This window comes from Eublepharis macularius, chromosome 10 (genome assembly GCF_028583425.1).
Source record: "Eublepharis macularius isolate TG4126 chromosome 10, MPM_Emac_v1.0, whole genome shotgun sequence".
Classification (NCBI taxonomy): domain Eukaryota; kingdom Metazoa; phylum Chordata; class Lepidosauria; order Squamata; family Eublepharidae; genus Eublepharis; species Eublepharis macularius.
The window spans coordinates 81708020-81720750 of NC_072799.1; the positions used below are offsets into that span (position 1 = coordinate 81708020).

Here is a 12731-nt window from a genome sequence, read left to right on the forward strand (position 1 = left end):
GAAAGCAAGTCCCTCAGCTAAATCTCTCAAACAAGAACTGATAATGGATTAAAATGACCAAGCTACTGTCAGACGCCTGACACACAGCAAGTTTGACATGCAAGAGGAGTACAAGAGGTGCAAAACATAGGAATGGATGGGGTGGTACCTGGCCTAGTAGATTTTTACATTGTTAATATAAGTAAAAAATCACTTATAATTGGTACGGCAAGAGCAGCAAGGAGTGGGCTATGCTTGGTCAGTATACTGGATTAGAACCATTGTTTGCATTTCACTTGCAGTAGCGCGTCCCACCAGAGGAAGAAGAATTTCCTGGTGGGCTGGGCTTCTTGTATTGGCAAAATTCTCCCCTAGCTTTGGAAGAAGGCTCCACTGTAGCAAAAGACATCCGAGCCAACCCATTGAATTATAGCTGTATGGAGCAACTCAAATTTCTGGGGCCTTATCTGTGACTAATCTATGTTGCCTGCTTCCACTCACAGGATGAGTTGTTCACTTGGAAACACCTAACAGATTTATTTTCTACCTAAAAAGTATTTCTATGTAGGAGGTTTTCCTTAAGGCCAATTTAACATGGACTGGAGTAGAACATTACTCCTTAGCACACGAAGAATGAATTCACGAGCACGGTTTTGTATTCCTTTCGGGCTGGTGAGGCTCCCTTAAAAATACTGCAATTGATGAGGGGGTCTTAGTTGTAAATTTGTGTATTGATTGTGTGACTATTGGGGGTTCCTCTGTAAGGAGTAATTGTGTTTTATCTCCACAGCAGCAGGAGAAAACTTGGATAGTTCAGATACTGGCTTATAGTATATTATTTCATGGTGTCCTCAGTAAAACTAGCAAAATTTAGAAAAGTAATAATAAACTGTTCTGTGGAGAGACAGCAGTTGTCTGGTTGAAAAGCAGTAACAGATAGGCTGCCCTTGAAAATAATATTAACAGCATTCGATTTATATATCACCCTTCCGGACAACTTAACACCCACTCAGAACAGTTGTTATTATTCTCATGACAATCACCCTGTGAGGTGGGTGGGCCTGAGAGAGCTGTGACAGACCCAAGGTCACCCAGCTGGCTTCAAGTGGAAGAGTGAGGAATCAAACTCGGCTCTCCAGATTAGAGTCCTGTTGCTCTTAACCACTACACCAGACTGGCCTCTCTAACCAGTTCAGTGCAGATGTGACTCCTATCTCAATCTGGTTCAGAATAAGTAGCTTCAGTGGTCAAGAACTACTATGTAGAAGGTAGGAAATACTAACAGTTTGGTGGCAAGGCCACAAGGAATGCAATATTCCCGGGGCTAGTCCCAGTTATTTTTTCAAGAACTATTTCACTTGCATATCCACCAGTGTCACATCATCTGTTACCTGTGTCCTTTGATACTATAGCCACAAAATGTCCCTTGACACCATGGCAGTTCTAACACAGCTTGGGTATTAAAGGTGAACATAAATTCAGTGTCAGGAAGGAGGGGGTTTCTGCTTCCTTGGATGTTAAATTTCTGATCCGGGGATCACTATGCTTAATTGCCATAGATTCAAAGGAACAGGAAAAGCCTTATGAAGCTACATGTTGTAAGACTTATTCCAACAACATTTAATAAGACACTTCTGACGTTCATGGACAGGGCTTTCCCTTTTAAGAAATATTACATCTACATCTCTGACCAGGGCTTTTTTTCAGGGGGAACGTGGGGGAACAGAGTTCCAGAACCTCTTGAAAATGGTTGTAAATATTATGTTAGTTCTGGATTTTGCTGCCTATTGCATTCAGGGTTGCAGCACAAGAAGAGTACGTATACACTAGACAGGCATACTATTGGTAACCAATAGTCACTATGCAGAGGCAGGCAATTGGTAACAATAGTATACTGAAATGGAAATTGTGTATGAGAACAGGATAAAGCATATCCGCTATTTCAAATTAATGGATAAGCTTTAGCTCATTGACCAGAAGATCATAGCAGTGGAGTTCCAGCGCTTCACTGAAATCTAGCAAACAAATCCAAATCAATAATTTTCATAGTAAGAAATGATTTGAAGAAATTTGCTGCTTGCCCCTTTAAAAATATTGTTCTTCAAAAGCAGAGTTTCGACAAAGGGTGATTTCCTGTGATTTTTACTCATTTGTAGCTTCAGAGTTCATATAACAATCTAAAATAGAGTTTTTGTCTTATTTTTGCAGTTGACAAGGCAAAGCAGAGGAGTCCGAAGAACTCATGCATACAAACCCGAAGTTCTACTGAAGTACATGCTACAGAAACAAAAACACACGAGTTGACTCAATACAAAAGAAAATGTGAACACCAAAGTGGAATTATCCAGCAATTGAAGAAATGCTTGACAAGCAGTAACCAGAAATTTGAAGCATTAACTCTTGTGATCCAACATTTCCAGTCTGAGGTAAAATTACTCCAGTATTTTAAAAATGTTTTTTAATTTATTTGGTTTTTACACATCTCCATTTGTTAAAACATAACAGCTGAAAAGTATGTTTTCATACAGAGAGAAAACAAGTGTTAGCATCTTTAGAAGGTTATGTCCATCGTGCAGTAACAAAATCTGTCGTCAAAAACTTTGAACACACACCCTTCGCTGTACACAGATATAGCGCCAAACTGAAATTTTGTTACCATAATTGAAAGCACTGAAGAAGAGATTTCAACTTTCAGTAATTCCGTTGTAAGGAGAGATTCTTTGTTCAAATAATAAAGTGTTCCTACTTCCTAAAGACTAAAAGGAAATTCTAGTTTAGGGGAAAGTGAAGGAAGGCTTTATTGCTATGTAATTTTAATCTGTATGAGAGAGAATGATGTTTTAAGAGCTCAAAATAAATGTCATGAATTTAATTCTATGGTATTTGCACATTGCACAGGACACCAGAAATGCTGAGTAAAACATTTCTTGTTTTACACTATTAGTTTTGCTACATTACATTTTAAACATATAGCTAGAGATAAAAGCAAAAAAGATTGCAGACCTTCCTCTTATGCTTATAGTCATCTTCAGTTGTGTTGAGACCCATTGCTGAATTCTGCATGTGGTGCTACATTAATTGATTTAAAGTAGAGAGTGTTCTATATTATAAATTACCAGAAGCAAGAGAACACAGTATAAGTCAATTTTTTCATTATGCATTTAGGTTATCTTTCCCTGAGCCAAAGATATATTACTCCTTAGTAGGGGTGTGCACCCCGAAAATATTCGGGTTTCCTGCTTTTCCTGAAGCAGGAAAAACATTCGGAAACACCCAAAACCCGAGGCGGGAAACCGCTTTGGATTTGGGTATTTCAATCGCTACAGAATGTTCCATAAAGATTCAGAGCATTCTGAAGTGATTCAGATGGCTGGGTTTAATCATTAAGACAATAACAGTTAAGCAATTAATTTAGCTAGCATGTGGTCTGTACTTCTGGTGTAAAAACTGGAGTAAAAACTCTACATTCTCAAAATGTTATCACTGTCTAGCAATTTTTAAATGACAGCTTTCTCATTTGCTTGTAGAAACCACTTAACTTAGGAATTTACTTGGACAGAAGCTTTAAGGAGATAAATTAAATTTAGTGCATAGTTGATGGTGATTTATTTCACTTATTCGCGCTTTCTAAAATGACATGAAAAATATCTAGAAGCTTTGACTGGCTATTCAATACTTAACCAAGAATTGTGCATTTAAAAAAAAATTCTTTGAAACCTTCCATATACAGTTTAAAAGACTGTACGAAATGCATCCAAAGCAGACCATAATTATACTGACAGGAAATTGCAGTGCCTGGAAACTTAGGTTTGCCAGTTCCAGGTTGAGAAAATCCTGGAGATTGGAGGGGAGGGGGGAGCCTAAAAGTAATGTTTCCTAACCTGTGGATCAGGACCCAAAAGTGGGTCACGAAGCCTCTGAAAGTGAGTCACAGGTCAGTCATTCCTAATGGCTGCTCCTGCCCTTTGCACCCTTCTTTTTCATTTTTTCTTCTTCCCTTCTTCCTTCCCAGTTCTTGCCTCCCGTGCTTTTGCAACAATAATAGGGGGACCTGTCTGGCTACTAGTAATTTTACGATAGTAGATGGAAGGAGCGGGGGGAGGCTGGAGAATGGATGGGAGCTGTTCAGCACCTGGAAAAGAGGGGGAGAGAAAGAGGTGTGCGTGAGCATTGGCTCTTCCCTGGCACTGCTCCTTCAGCAGCCCAACCTCTTGCCCAGCCCTCCACAGTGCCTCCTTGCCCTCTACCTGCTGTGGGAGATGTACTGTACCAATCCACTTGCCACCCACCTTTTTGCTGACATCTGTGACCTTCCCACGTCTCCTCAACCCTGCCCCCCCTCCTCCCGCACCTTCTCAGTCTCTTGGGCCAGCCCTGGATGGGTCCCCATACGAAGTAAATTTGGACTTGTGGGTCACCAGTTCAAAAAGATTTGGAACCACTGACGTAGTGTCCACCCTCCAAAGCAGCCATGGTCTTCAGGGGAACTGGTCTCTGTGGCCTGAAGATCAGTTGTAATTCTGGGAGACATCTAGTCACCATCTGGAGGTTAGCACCCCTACCTCCTCATCCAGGCAGTAGCAGTCCTGCAATAGCAATTGTGCATATGCAGGCGAGCTGTGGAAACTTCTAATACACATTTATGAGATGGGTGGTTGAGTCATGCTTCTCCCTCCTCCCTTGGTTAACGGTTTTAGCTGCCTTTCCTTCACACATGAGAGAAAGAGGAACACCCCTTTCCTATGCAACTTGGGGCCAAACTACAAGTGACGAATGACACTTGAACGGCAAGTTAACATACTCATGTCTTAGATTGCAACATAGAGCTAACACCTGAACAATGGAGAGAAATATGGACTGCAAACATTCTAAAACCTAAGACAGTTACCTCCCAAATCCAAAATTACAAAATCATTCACAGATGGCACATAACACCAAGAAAACTCTCACTAATAACTAAAACAAATCCTCCGCTCTGCTGGAAAGAGTGTGGAAATATAGGAACGTTTAAACATTGCTGGTGGGAATGCCCCCGAATAGAACCTTTTTGGAATGATATATTATGTTATATAAAAGAAATAACGGGCTACAAAATCCCCCTTGATCCAAAGATCATATTCTCGAATGTATGGGATACTTTCGAAATTCCACAAATAAGAAAAGATCTAATTAGCAACCTTTTGGTTGTAGCTAAGAACTTGCTAGCTTTACATTGGAAATCAAAGACGGTTCCCACAGCAGAAAAATGGTTAGAAAAAATATGGGACCACTATATACAAGAAAAAATACATGACGAATTATACCAGAGTGAACACTATTTGAAAGAAACTGATTTTATTGCAAAATGGTTACCATTCATTGAATTCATTTCCAATACAAATCACTCTCCACCTAAGCATTTACTTTTTGTTACTCAGATTTGAAGCAACGACTATCAGATAATTGAAAAAAAATGCTAGTTGTCTTTGTTTTAACTATATTGGCATGACGTTTATTGTATATAGTTCACTAAGACTTTGTTGTTGTTCTATTTTACTTCTGTACATTGTTTTTGTTTGTTTGTTTGTTTGGTTTAAAAATAAATAAATAAAATGAAAAAAAACATACTCATGTGTATTCTCCTGTGGTCCGGAGTGGGGCAGTCAGCACTAGTGGGTAGCTCCTCCTCCGTCTCTTGCGCAGGGCCGGACAAACTTGCGATCCTCAGGGGAGGGGCTCCCAGGATGACCCAGTTTTTCCAGCCCTGCTCAGCAGAGCGGACGCAATTTCGGAGCTCTTAGAGAGCGGCGATCTTCAATCAAATCTTCAGGCGCTGACTCGCTGGGGAAAGGAAGGACCTGTTCCTCCACCCCGCCCCCCCCCCACTCCCGATTGAGTGTTCTTTGCGAGGCAAGGGAGCTGCGGAGGCGAGTCGCACAACCGACGATCCTAGCCAGCTAGGACCCGGTTGCTGCAGAGGAGGCACGGAAAAGCGGCGGGAAACTCGGCGGCCGCAGAGCTGGCAGGAAGCTTAAGGGCTCCAAAACAGCAGAAGCCTCCGAGAGCGCGCCAAAAACAGTGAGTGTGATACAACCCCGCAGAGGGGCCTTCGCTCTCCGTGGAGCGGGGGGGGGGGAGAACGAGCCTGGGCCCCGTTTGGGAGCGCAGAGAGCAAAAGCGGCCTTAGACGCTTCAGGAGGAGGGGGAGGGGGAAGCAGCCTCTTACTACACCTTCCTCTCTGGGCTTTGTGGCTCCGTTTTTGGGGTGGTTAAGGAAACTCTTCCTAATGCAATACCCCGTGAATTTACCCCAATTAAACACTGTGAGTTTGGGAAATTGTGCTTCTATTGGGGTAATGCCTGCCCACGTTTGCTCCCACTTTAGGCACCACGTTTTTGGCGGGAATGACATCACAGGCTGGCCCCTCCGAACAGAAAGCCTCTGAAAGCATGGATGCATCAGAAAGGCCTAGTCACTCCCACTCTAACCAAGGGAAGAGCTCAGGGAGCAGTGAACCCGATCTCACAGGACCAGAGGCTAAAGCCAACATATTGGCCTGGCTGCAGGAAGAAATCAGGAAGGGAATAGACAGTGCAGTCAAAGAGCTTAGGGATCAGCCTGGCCCCAAGAGAAAAACCCCAAGTACCTCCAAAGGTAAAAAGAAGGCTGAGTCCTCCACCCTGTCCAAATCAAAGAAAAGGAAGCTGGATAAATGGACAGAGGTGGACTCTAGTGCCTCTGATGAGTCTCAGGAAGATCCAGACTCACCCTCGCAGTCCTCAGGGAGTGAGGAAGGGGAATTGTCAGAGGAAGAGGAGATGGAGGCTGATCAGGTGCAGACCAGGCTTTTTCCACCGGAAATGTACTCTAAGCTGCTCGCAAAAGTACTGAGAACACTGGAAATCTCTCAGTCCTCAGTGAGTAAATCTGAGATGGAACCTGCCTATCCACAAGGTTTGGAGAGGGCCTTGCCCAAGGTGGGTCCGAAGCACACGGGGGTGCCCCTGCCAGCCATCTTCCATGATGTTCTGAGAACGGAATGGGATAACCCGGCTAAGCCTAAACTCTATCAGTCTGTTTTCCACAAATTCTATTCTCTGGGACCAGATGACGCCAAGAAAATCAAGCTCCCTGCAGTGGACGACCCTGTCTCAAGTCTGGCGACGACCTCCGTCCTCCCCATGGACGCGGAGGGTATGCCAAGGGACCCATCGGACAAGAAAATTGAGCAGGCCTTGCGTAGAGATTTTGAGGCATCCGCGGCCTCCCTGAGATCATCATCTGTGGGATCACTGTTTGCAAGGGCAGCCTTCACATGGGCCTCAGACCTGGCAGCAGCAGGCAGAGAGGTACCTAAGGAGGTCAAAAATGAGGTCAAAAAGATTGCCCTGGCCGCGGCATTTGCAGCAGACGCCACCCTGGACTCTTTTCAAATGTCCTCGAGGGCCATGGGTTTCAACGTTGCTGCAAGAAGGAACACCTGGCTGCGGAACTGGGACGTGGACCCGCCAGCACGTAGCAAAGTGGCAGCAATCCCATACTCAGGGGAAAAGCTCTTTGGACAAGCACTGGATAAGTATCTTGTAGAAAACTCAGACAAGAAGAGGGTTCTACCGTCAAAGAAAAAAGAGATGAAGTATAAAGGACGGCACTCCTTTCGTGACTTCAAGAGATCAACTAGGCCAACTTCAGATAGGCCATTCAAGGGCAGATGGCAGTCCAAGACTAGAGCTGACAATAGATCCTTCGCCTACAGAAAGCCAGCTTCCCAATCCAAAGCCCAGAAGAAGACCAACCAAGCATGACTATTGCAGCATGCCTCGTCACATAGGGGGGCGTCTACAGGAATTTTTGCCCCAATGGAAAAAGACTGTTTCGGACAAATGGGTACTGGAGACGGTCTCCAGGGGCTACTCATTGGAGTTCGAAAAAATCCCAAAGAGACGCTTCATTCCAATGGCTCGGAACAGCTCCCAGCTGAAACATCTTCAACTCAAGGAGGCGATCAAGCACCTGTTGCAAATCAGGGCTATAGAGCCAGTGCCCAAACACTCCAACAAGTTAGGGGTGTACTCAATCTTCTTCACTGTACCGAAGAAGAACGGGGAGGTCAGGGCCATTCTGGACCTCAAGTGGCTAAATCTCCACATCAGGTCCAGGAAATTCAAGATGGAGACAATGAAATCAACTACGGAAGCCATTCAACCTGGGGACTTTTTGGCCTCCATAGATCTATCGGAGGCCTATCTACACATCCCCATACGCCCAGCGCACAGGAAATATCTGCGTTTCGCCTACAACGGACGCCACTACCAATACAGAGCCCTCCCCTTCGGCCTGAAGTCCGCCCCGAGGGTCTTCACCAAAGTCCTGGTTGCGCTGGTGGCTTTCCTCAGGATCCAGGGGGTGGCGCTGTCGCCCTACCTGGACGACATCCTGATAAAGGCACCCTCCCTGCGATCTGCAAAGACTGCAGTGTCTCTGACCATACAATGCCTGGAGAGCCATGGTTTCATTGTCAACAGACAAAAGAGCATGCTGGCCCCAGCACAGAGAATTGTGCACCTGGGAGTGATTGTGGACACAGTACTGGACAAAACCTTTGTGTCTCTGGAGAGACAGCACAAAATCAGGGAGCTGATACAGGACATACAACTGACAAGGGTGGTGGAGGTCATGCTCTTGGCCAAGCTGCAAGGCATGATGGTATCCTGCCAGGATACGCTCCAATGGGCCAGGTTCCATACCCGACCTCTTCTGAGATTCCTGCGGCCATACCAGCGGGTCATCACCCACAAGTGGCACAAACTGGTGGAGATTCCCGAGGCGCTGCACAGGGAGCTGTGCTGGTGGCTGGTTCCCAACAGATTCGGGGAGGGGTCCCCGCTCAGGGAGCCAATCTGGCTTACGGTGACGACCGATGCCAGTCTGTTAGGATGGGGAGCACACATGAGGGACAGGATAACTCAAGGGGAATGGCTCCTGGAAGAACAGAAAGCCAGCATAAACCTGCTAGAGCTCAGGGCCATCAAGAACGGGCTCTTGGAGTTCAGGGATGCCCTCCAAGGAAATCACGTCATGATACACACAGACAACATGACGGCAAAGGCTTACATAAACCGACAAGGAGGCACAAGATCCAGGCAACTGAGCAAAGAAGCGGAGGAAATCTTCCTATGGGCAGAAAAGAACTTGAAATCTATAAGGGCAAGCCATATAGCAGGACAACAGAACACCTTGGCGGATTGGCTGAGTCGGAACAAAGTGGACCACTCGGAATGGACACTGAACAAACAATTCATCTACGGTCTTCCTGTGCAGTCCCACATGGGACTGCGCACGCGCAGGCCTGCCGATACCGGAGATTTTTATAGCTCTAAACCACTAGGGGGCGCTCCAGCCTCCAATCGCGCATGCGCGGCCGCTTTCCCGCCGAAACGGCTCCTAGGAGGCGGAGCGCCCCTCACATACCCTCAGTTTCTCTTTCGCCGCCGATCGTTGAGGTTCTTGCTCTTCCTTCGTCGCGATGGCTGAGACGGCCTTGTTCAAGCGTTGTGAGACCTGTAACCGCAAGATGACAAGGTCGGATGGCCATTCTATTTGTCTTTACTGTCTTGGAGAAACGCACAATGTTCAGGCGTGTAAACATTGCCGTGCGTTTACCTCCAAGGCTCGGGCCGAGCGGGCGGATCGTTTGCATGCCTCCCTCTGGCAGCGGGCAATGTCGGTAGAAGATCCTCCGCCGAAGTCCTCTTCTGCACCGGCTGCGCCTTCCCGTCCTCTCTCGGAGACGTCGGTTGCTAGAACTCCGCGTTCCAATCCGTCCCCGAGTCGTTCGGCCCCGGCTCGGAGTTCGTCGGAACCGACAGCTTCGGCTCCGAGAACCGTTCGGAGTCGACCTCCTTCAACTTCGTCGGCGGTCTGTACTCCACCTACCCGTGAGGTCAGCGGTGACAGGGCTACCTCGGGTCCGAAGACGATCCCACCGGCTCCCCGAGAGATATCGGATCCGAGGGCTTCGGATCCGACTTCGAAGTCACCTACCAGAACCGAGCCTGAAAAGAAGAAGAAGAAGAAGCGTAAACATTCCAGCAAACATGATAGGGCAGTGTTGGAGACCCTGCTTACCTCTTCGTCCTCGGTTCCGACCGGTCCTACCCCGGCTCCGTCGGAGAGACGCGATGAGTCCGCTGTCCGCCCTCCTTCCAAGACTCCTCCGCCGGAGGCGATCCAGGAGGTGGATGTGGTTCCGATCGACAGGCCCCCTACACCATCGGGTCGGCCTCGATCGACGTCGTTTGAATCGGGCTCGATTCGTTCCACTGGGAGCCGACAAGCCCGCTCCTTTGACCGGAGTTCCCGCCGCTCTTATCGAAGCCGGTCTAGAGGTAGTCGGGGCCGGGACGATCCAGGTACCCGCTCTTATACTAGAGAAGACTCATACTTCTCGGACCACCGTTATCGGAGGATCTCTCTGTCGCCGTCACCCAGAGCCGGTTCCTATGCTGGTCGTGATTATACACCCCGTCCCTCGGAGGTGGTGTCTCCTCGGAGCCGAGCTCGGTACAGTGAATCCCCGTTGTCGGACTCTCCGGAGAGAGAAATTGGGCCCTCGGAGGAGGCTTCCCCAACCGATGATTTCCGAGCCTATAATGAGCTTCTTCAGAGAATGGCCAAGGCTCTGGATTTGGAGGTCACGTCGACTGAATCCAAATTTACCGACAAGATTCTACAGCATATCTATTCGGGGTCTACTCCCTCGATTGCTTTCCCCCTTATTGAAGGGTTTGCTGATATGTGGAAAAAACTTCAGTCGAGGCCGGCATCAGCTACCGCTACTAACAGAAAGGTGGAGAGCCTTTACAAGACCAAGGACGATGTGCATTCCTTTCTAGCAGTGCATCCACCTCCGTCGTCACTTGTGACTGAGGAAATGCAGGCTCGTTCTCGCCAGGGTTCCTCTTCAGCTCCAGCTGACAAGGACAGCAGAAAGATTGACAGTATGGGTAGAAAGCTGTATACCTCTGCCACGTTTGGCATTAAGGTGGCTAATTATGCAGCCATGATGTCGGCATACCAATTGTTTTTGTGGAAAAAGGTGGCTTCCTTCCTTCCTAAGATTCCTGAGGAGCAGCGTACTCTCCTTAGGGTCATACAAGAAGAGGCTGTCCGTTTGTCCAGGCATCAAATCAATGCTGGCAGGAGTATGGCGGACACAGCTGCCAGATCTCTTCTCTCCTCTGTGGTCTTGCGCAGGTACGCATGGCTTCGTACAACTGCCCTCCCTGCTGAGACGAGAAATAAGGTGGAGGATTTGCCGTTCGAAGGCACCACGCTGTTCTCGGAAAAGACCGATGAATATCTTTCGAAGAAGAGAACCGACCGCCTGACGGCTCGTTCGTATGGGGTACTACATCAGGCCCCACAGCAATCCTCTCGTCCGTATTACCGTTCCTTCCAGCGTGGCAGACAACATCGTTATCAGCCCTACCAGGGGTACGCGTACCAGCCACACCGACCCTACCAGAGCCCGCAGGCTTCCTTCTCTAGACGGAGGCAGGGCCAGCGTCCTAGGACTGGCTCTCAGCAACATCAACCTAAAGATCAGAGCCAATCACAAAAACAGTTCTGACAATCACAGGGACCTGATCCCTTTTTTGGGGACAGGCTTAGCGCTTTCTGGAGTTCCTGGAATTTGATCTGTTCTGATGTTTGGGTTCTTTCCATAATACAGTTTGGTTATAAAGTTGAATTTGTTGGTTTACCCTACCTGTGTCTCCCTGTTTTTTCTTCGGATGTTCCGCGGTCAGAAATCTTGGGAGAACTCTCAGCTCTTTTACATAAAGGAGCGATAGAGGAGATTCCTGCAGAGTCAGCTGGGTTGGGCTTCTACTCCAACCTGTTCCTAGTGGAGAAAAAAGATGGGGGGCTTAGGCCTATCCTGGACCTCCGGGGCCTAAACAAATTTGTACGGATCCGAAAATTTAAGATGGTCACATTGTAGATGGTTTTGACTTTGCTGCCCCCTTTCTCTTGGTTTGCAGTCCTTGATTTAAAGGACGCCTACTTTCATATTTCTATTTTCCCAGACCATAGAAAATTTTTGCGTTTTACCTATGACCATCGTGTTTTCCAATACAGGGTCTTGCCCTTTGGTTTAGCCACTGCCCCCAGAGTATTCACTAAATGTATGGCAGTGGTAGTAGCCCACCTGCGTCTTCAGGGCTGTTGCATTTTTCCGTACCTGGATGACTGGCTTCTAGTGGGTCAGTCTGAGGCGGATGTGTCCAATCAGGTGGCTCTCACCCTGGACTTATGTCTCCGTTTGGGTCTTTTTGTTAATCAAAAAAAGTCTAAGCTGACTCCTGTTCGCTCCATTCAGTTCATAGGGGTGATTTTGGACGGCGTGCGTAATGCGGGTTTCTTGCCTGAAGAGCGCGCCTCAAAGATTAAGAAGCTCATTTCCACCCTTAAGAGGTGTCGTTTTCAGTCTGCTAAGTTTGTTCAGACTTTGTTGGGTTGCATGGCTTCTACGACTGCAGTGGTCCCTTTGGCCAGGCTGTTTATGCGACCTCTCCAATTATGGTTTAATTCAGTTTTTTCCCCGAATAGTGATTCCCAGAATAGGAGATTGTCAGTCCCTAGACGGGTGGTATCTGCTTTGGACTGGTGGTTAGAGGACTCTAACCTATTTGGAGGGGTGAAATTTGGGCATCGCCAAACCCATTTATCTGTCACGACCGATGCTTCTTTATTTGGTTGGGGGGCTCAC

General features: G+C 47.2%; 1 protein-coding gene across 7 annotated transcripts in view; it reads left to right on the forward strand.

Annotated features, from left to right (window-relative positions):
- MTUS1 (microtubule associated scaffold protein 1) overlaps positions 1-12731 on the forward strand; it is a 154943-nt gene that overhangs the window by 106331 nt on the left and 35881 nt on the right. For all 7 annotated transcript variants that reach the window (XM_054989687.1, XM_054989689.1, XM_054989686.1 and 4 more), the window contains one exon: positions 2188-2405. In XM_054989687.1, the coding sequence (XP_054845662.1) occupies positions 2188-2405 (218 nt within the window). The remainder of the gene's footprint in view (positions 1-2187; positions 2406-12731) is intronic.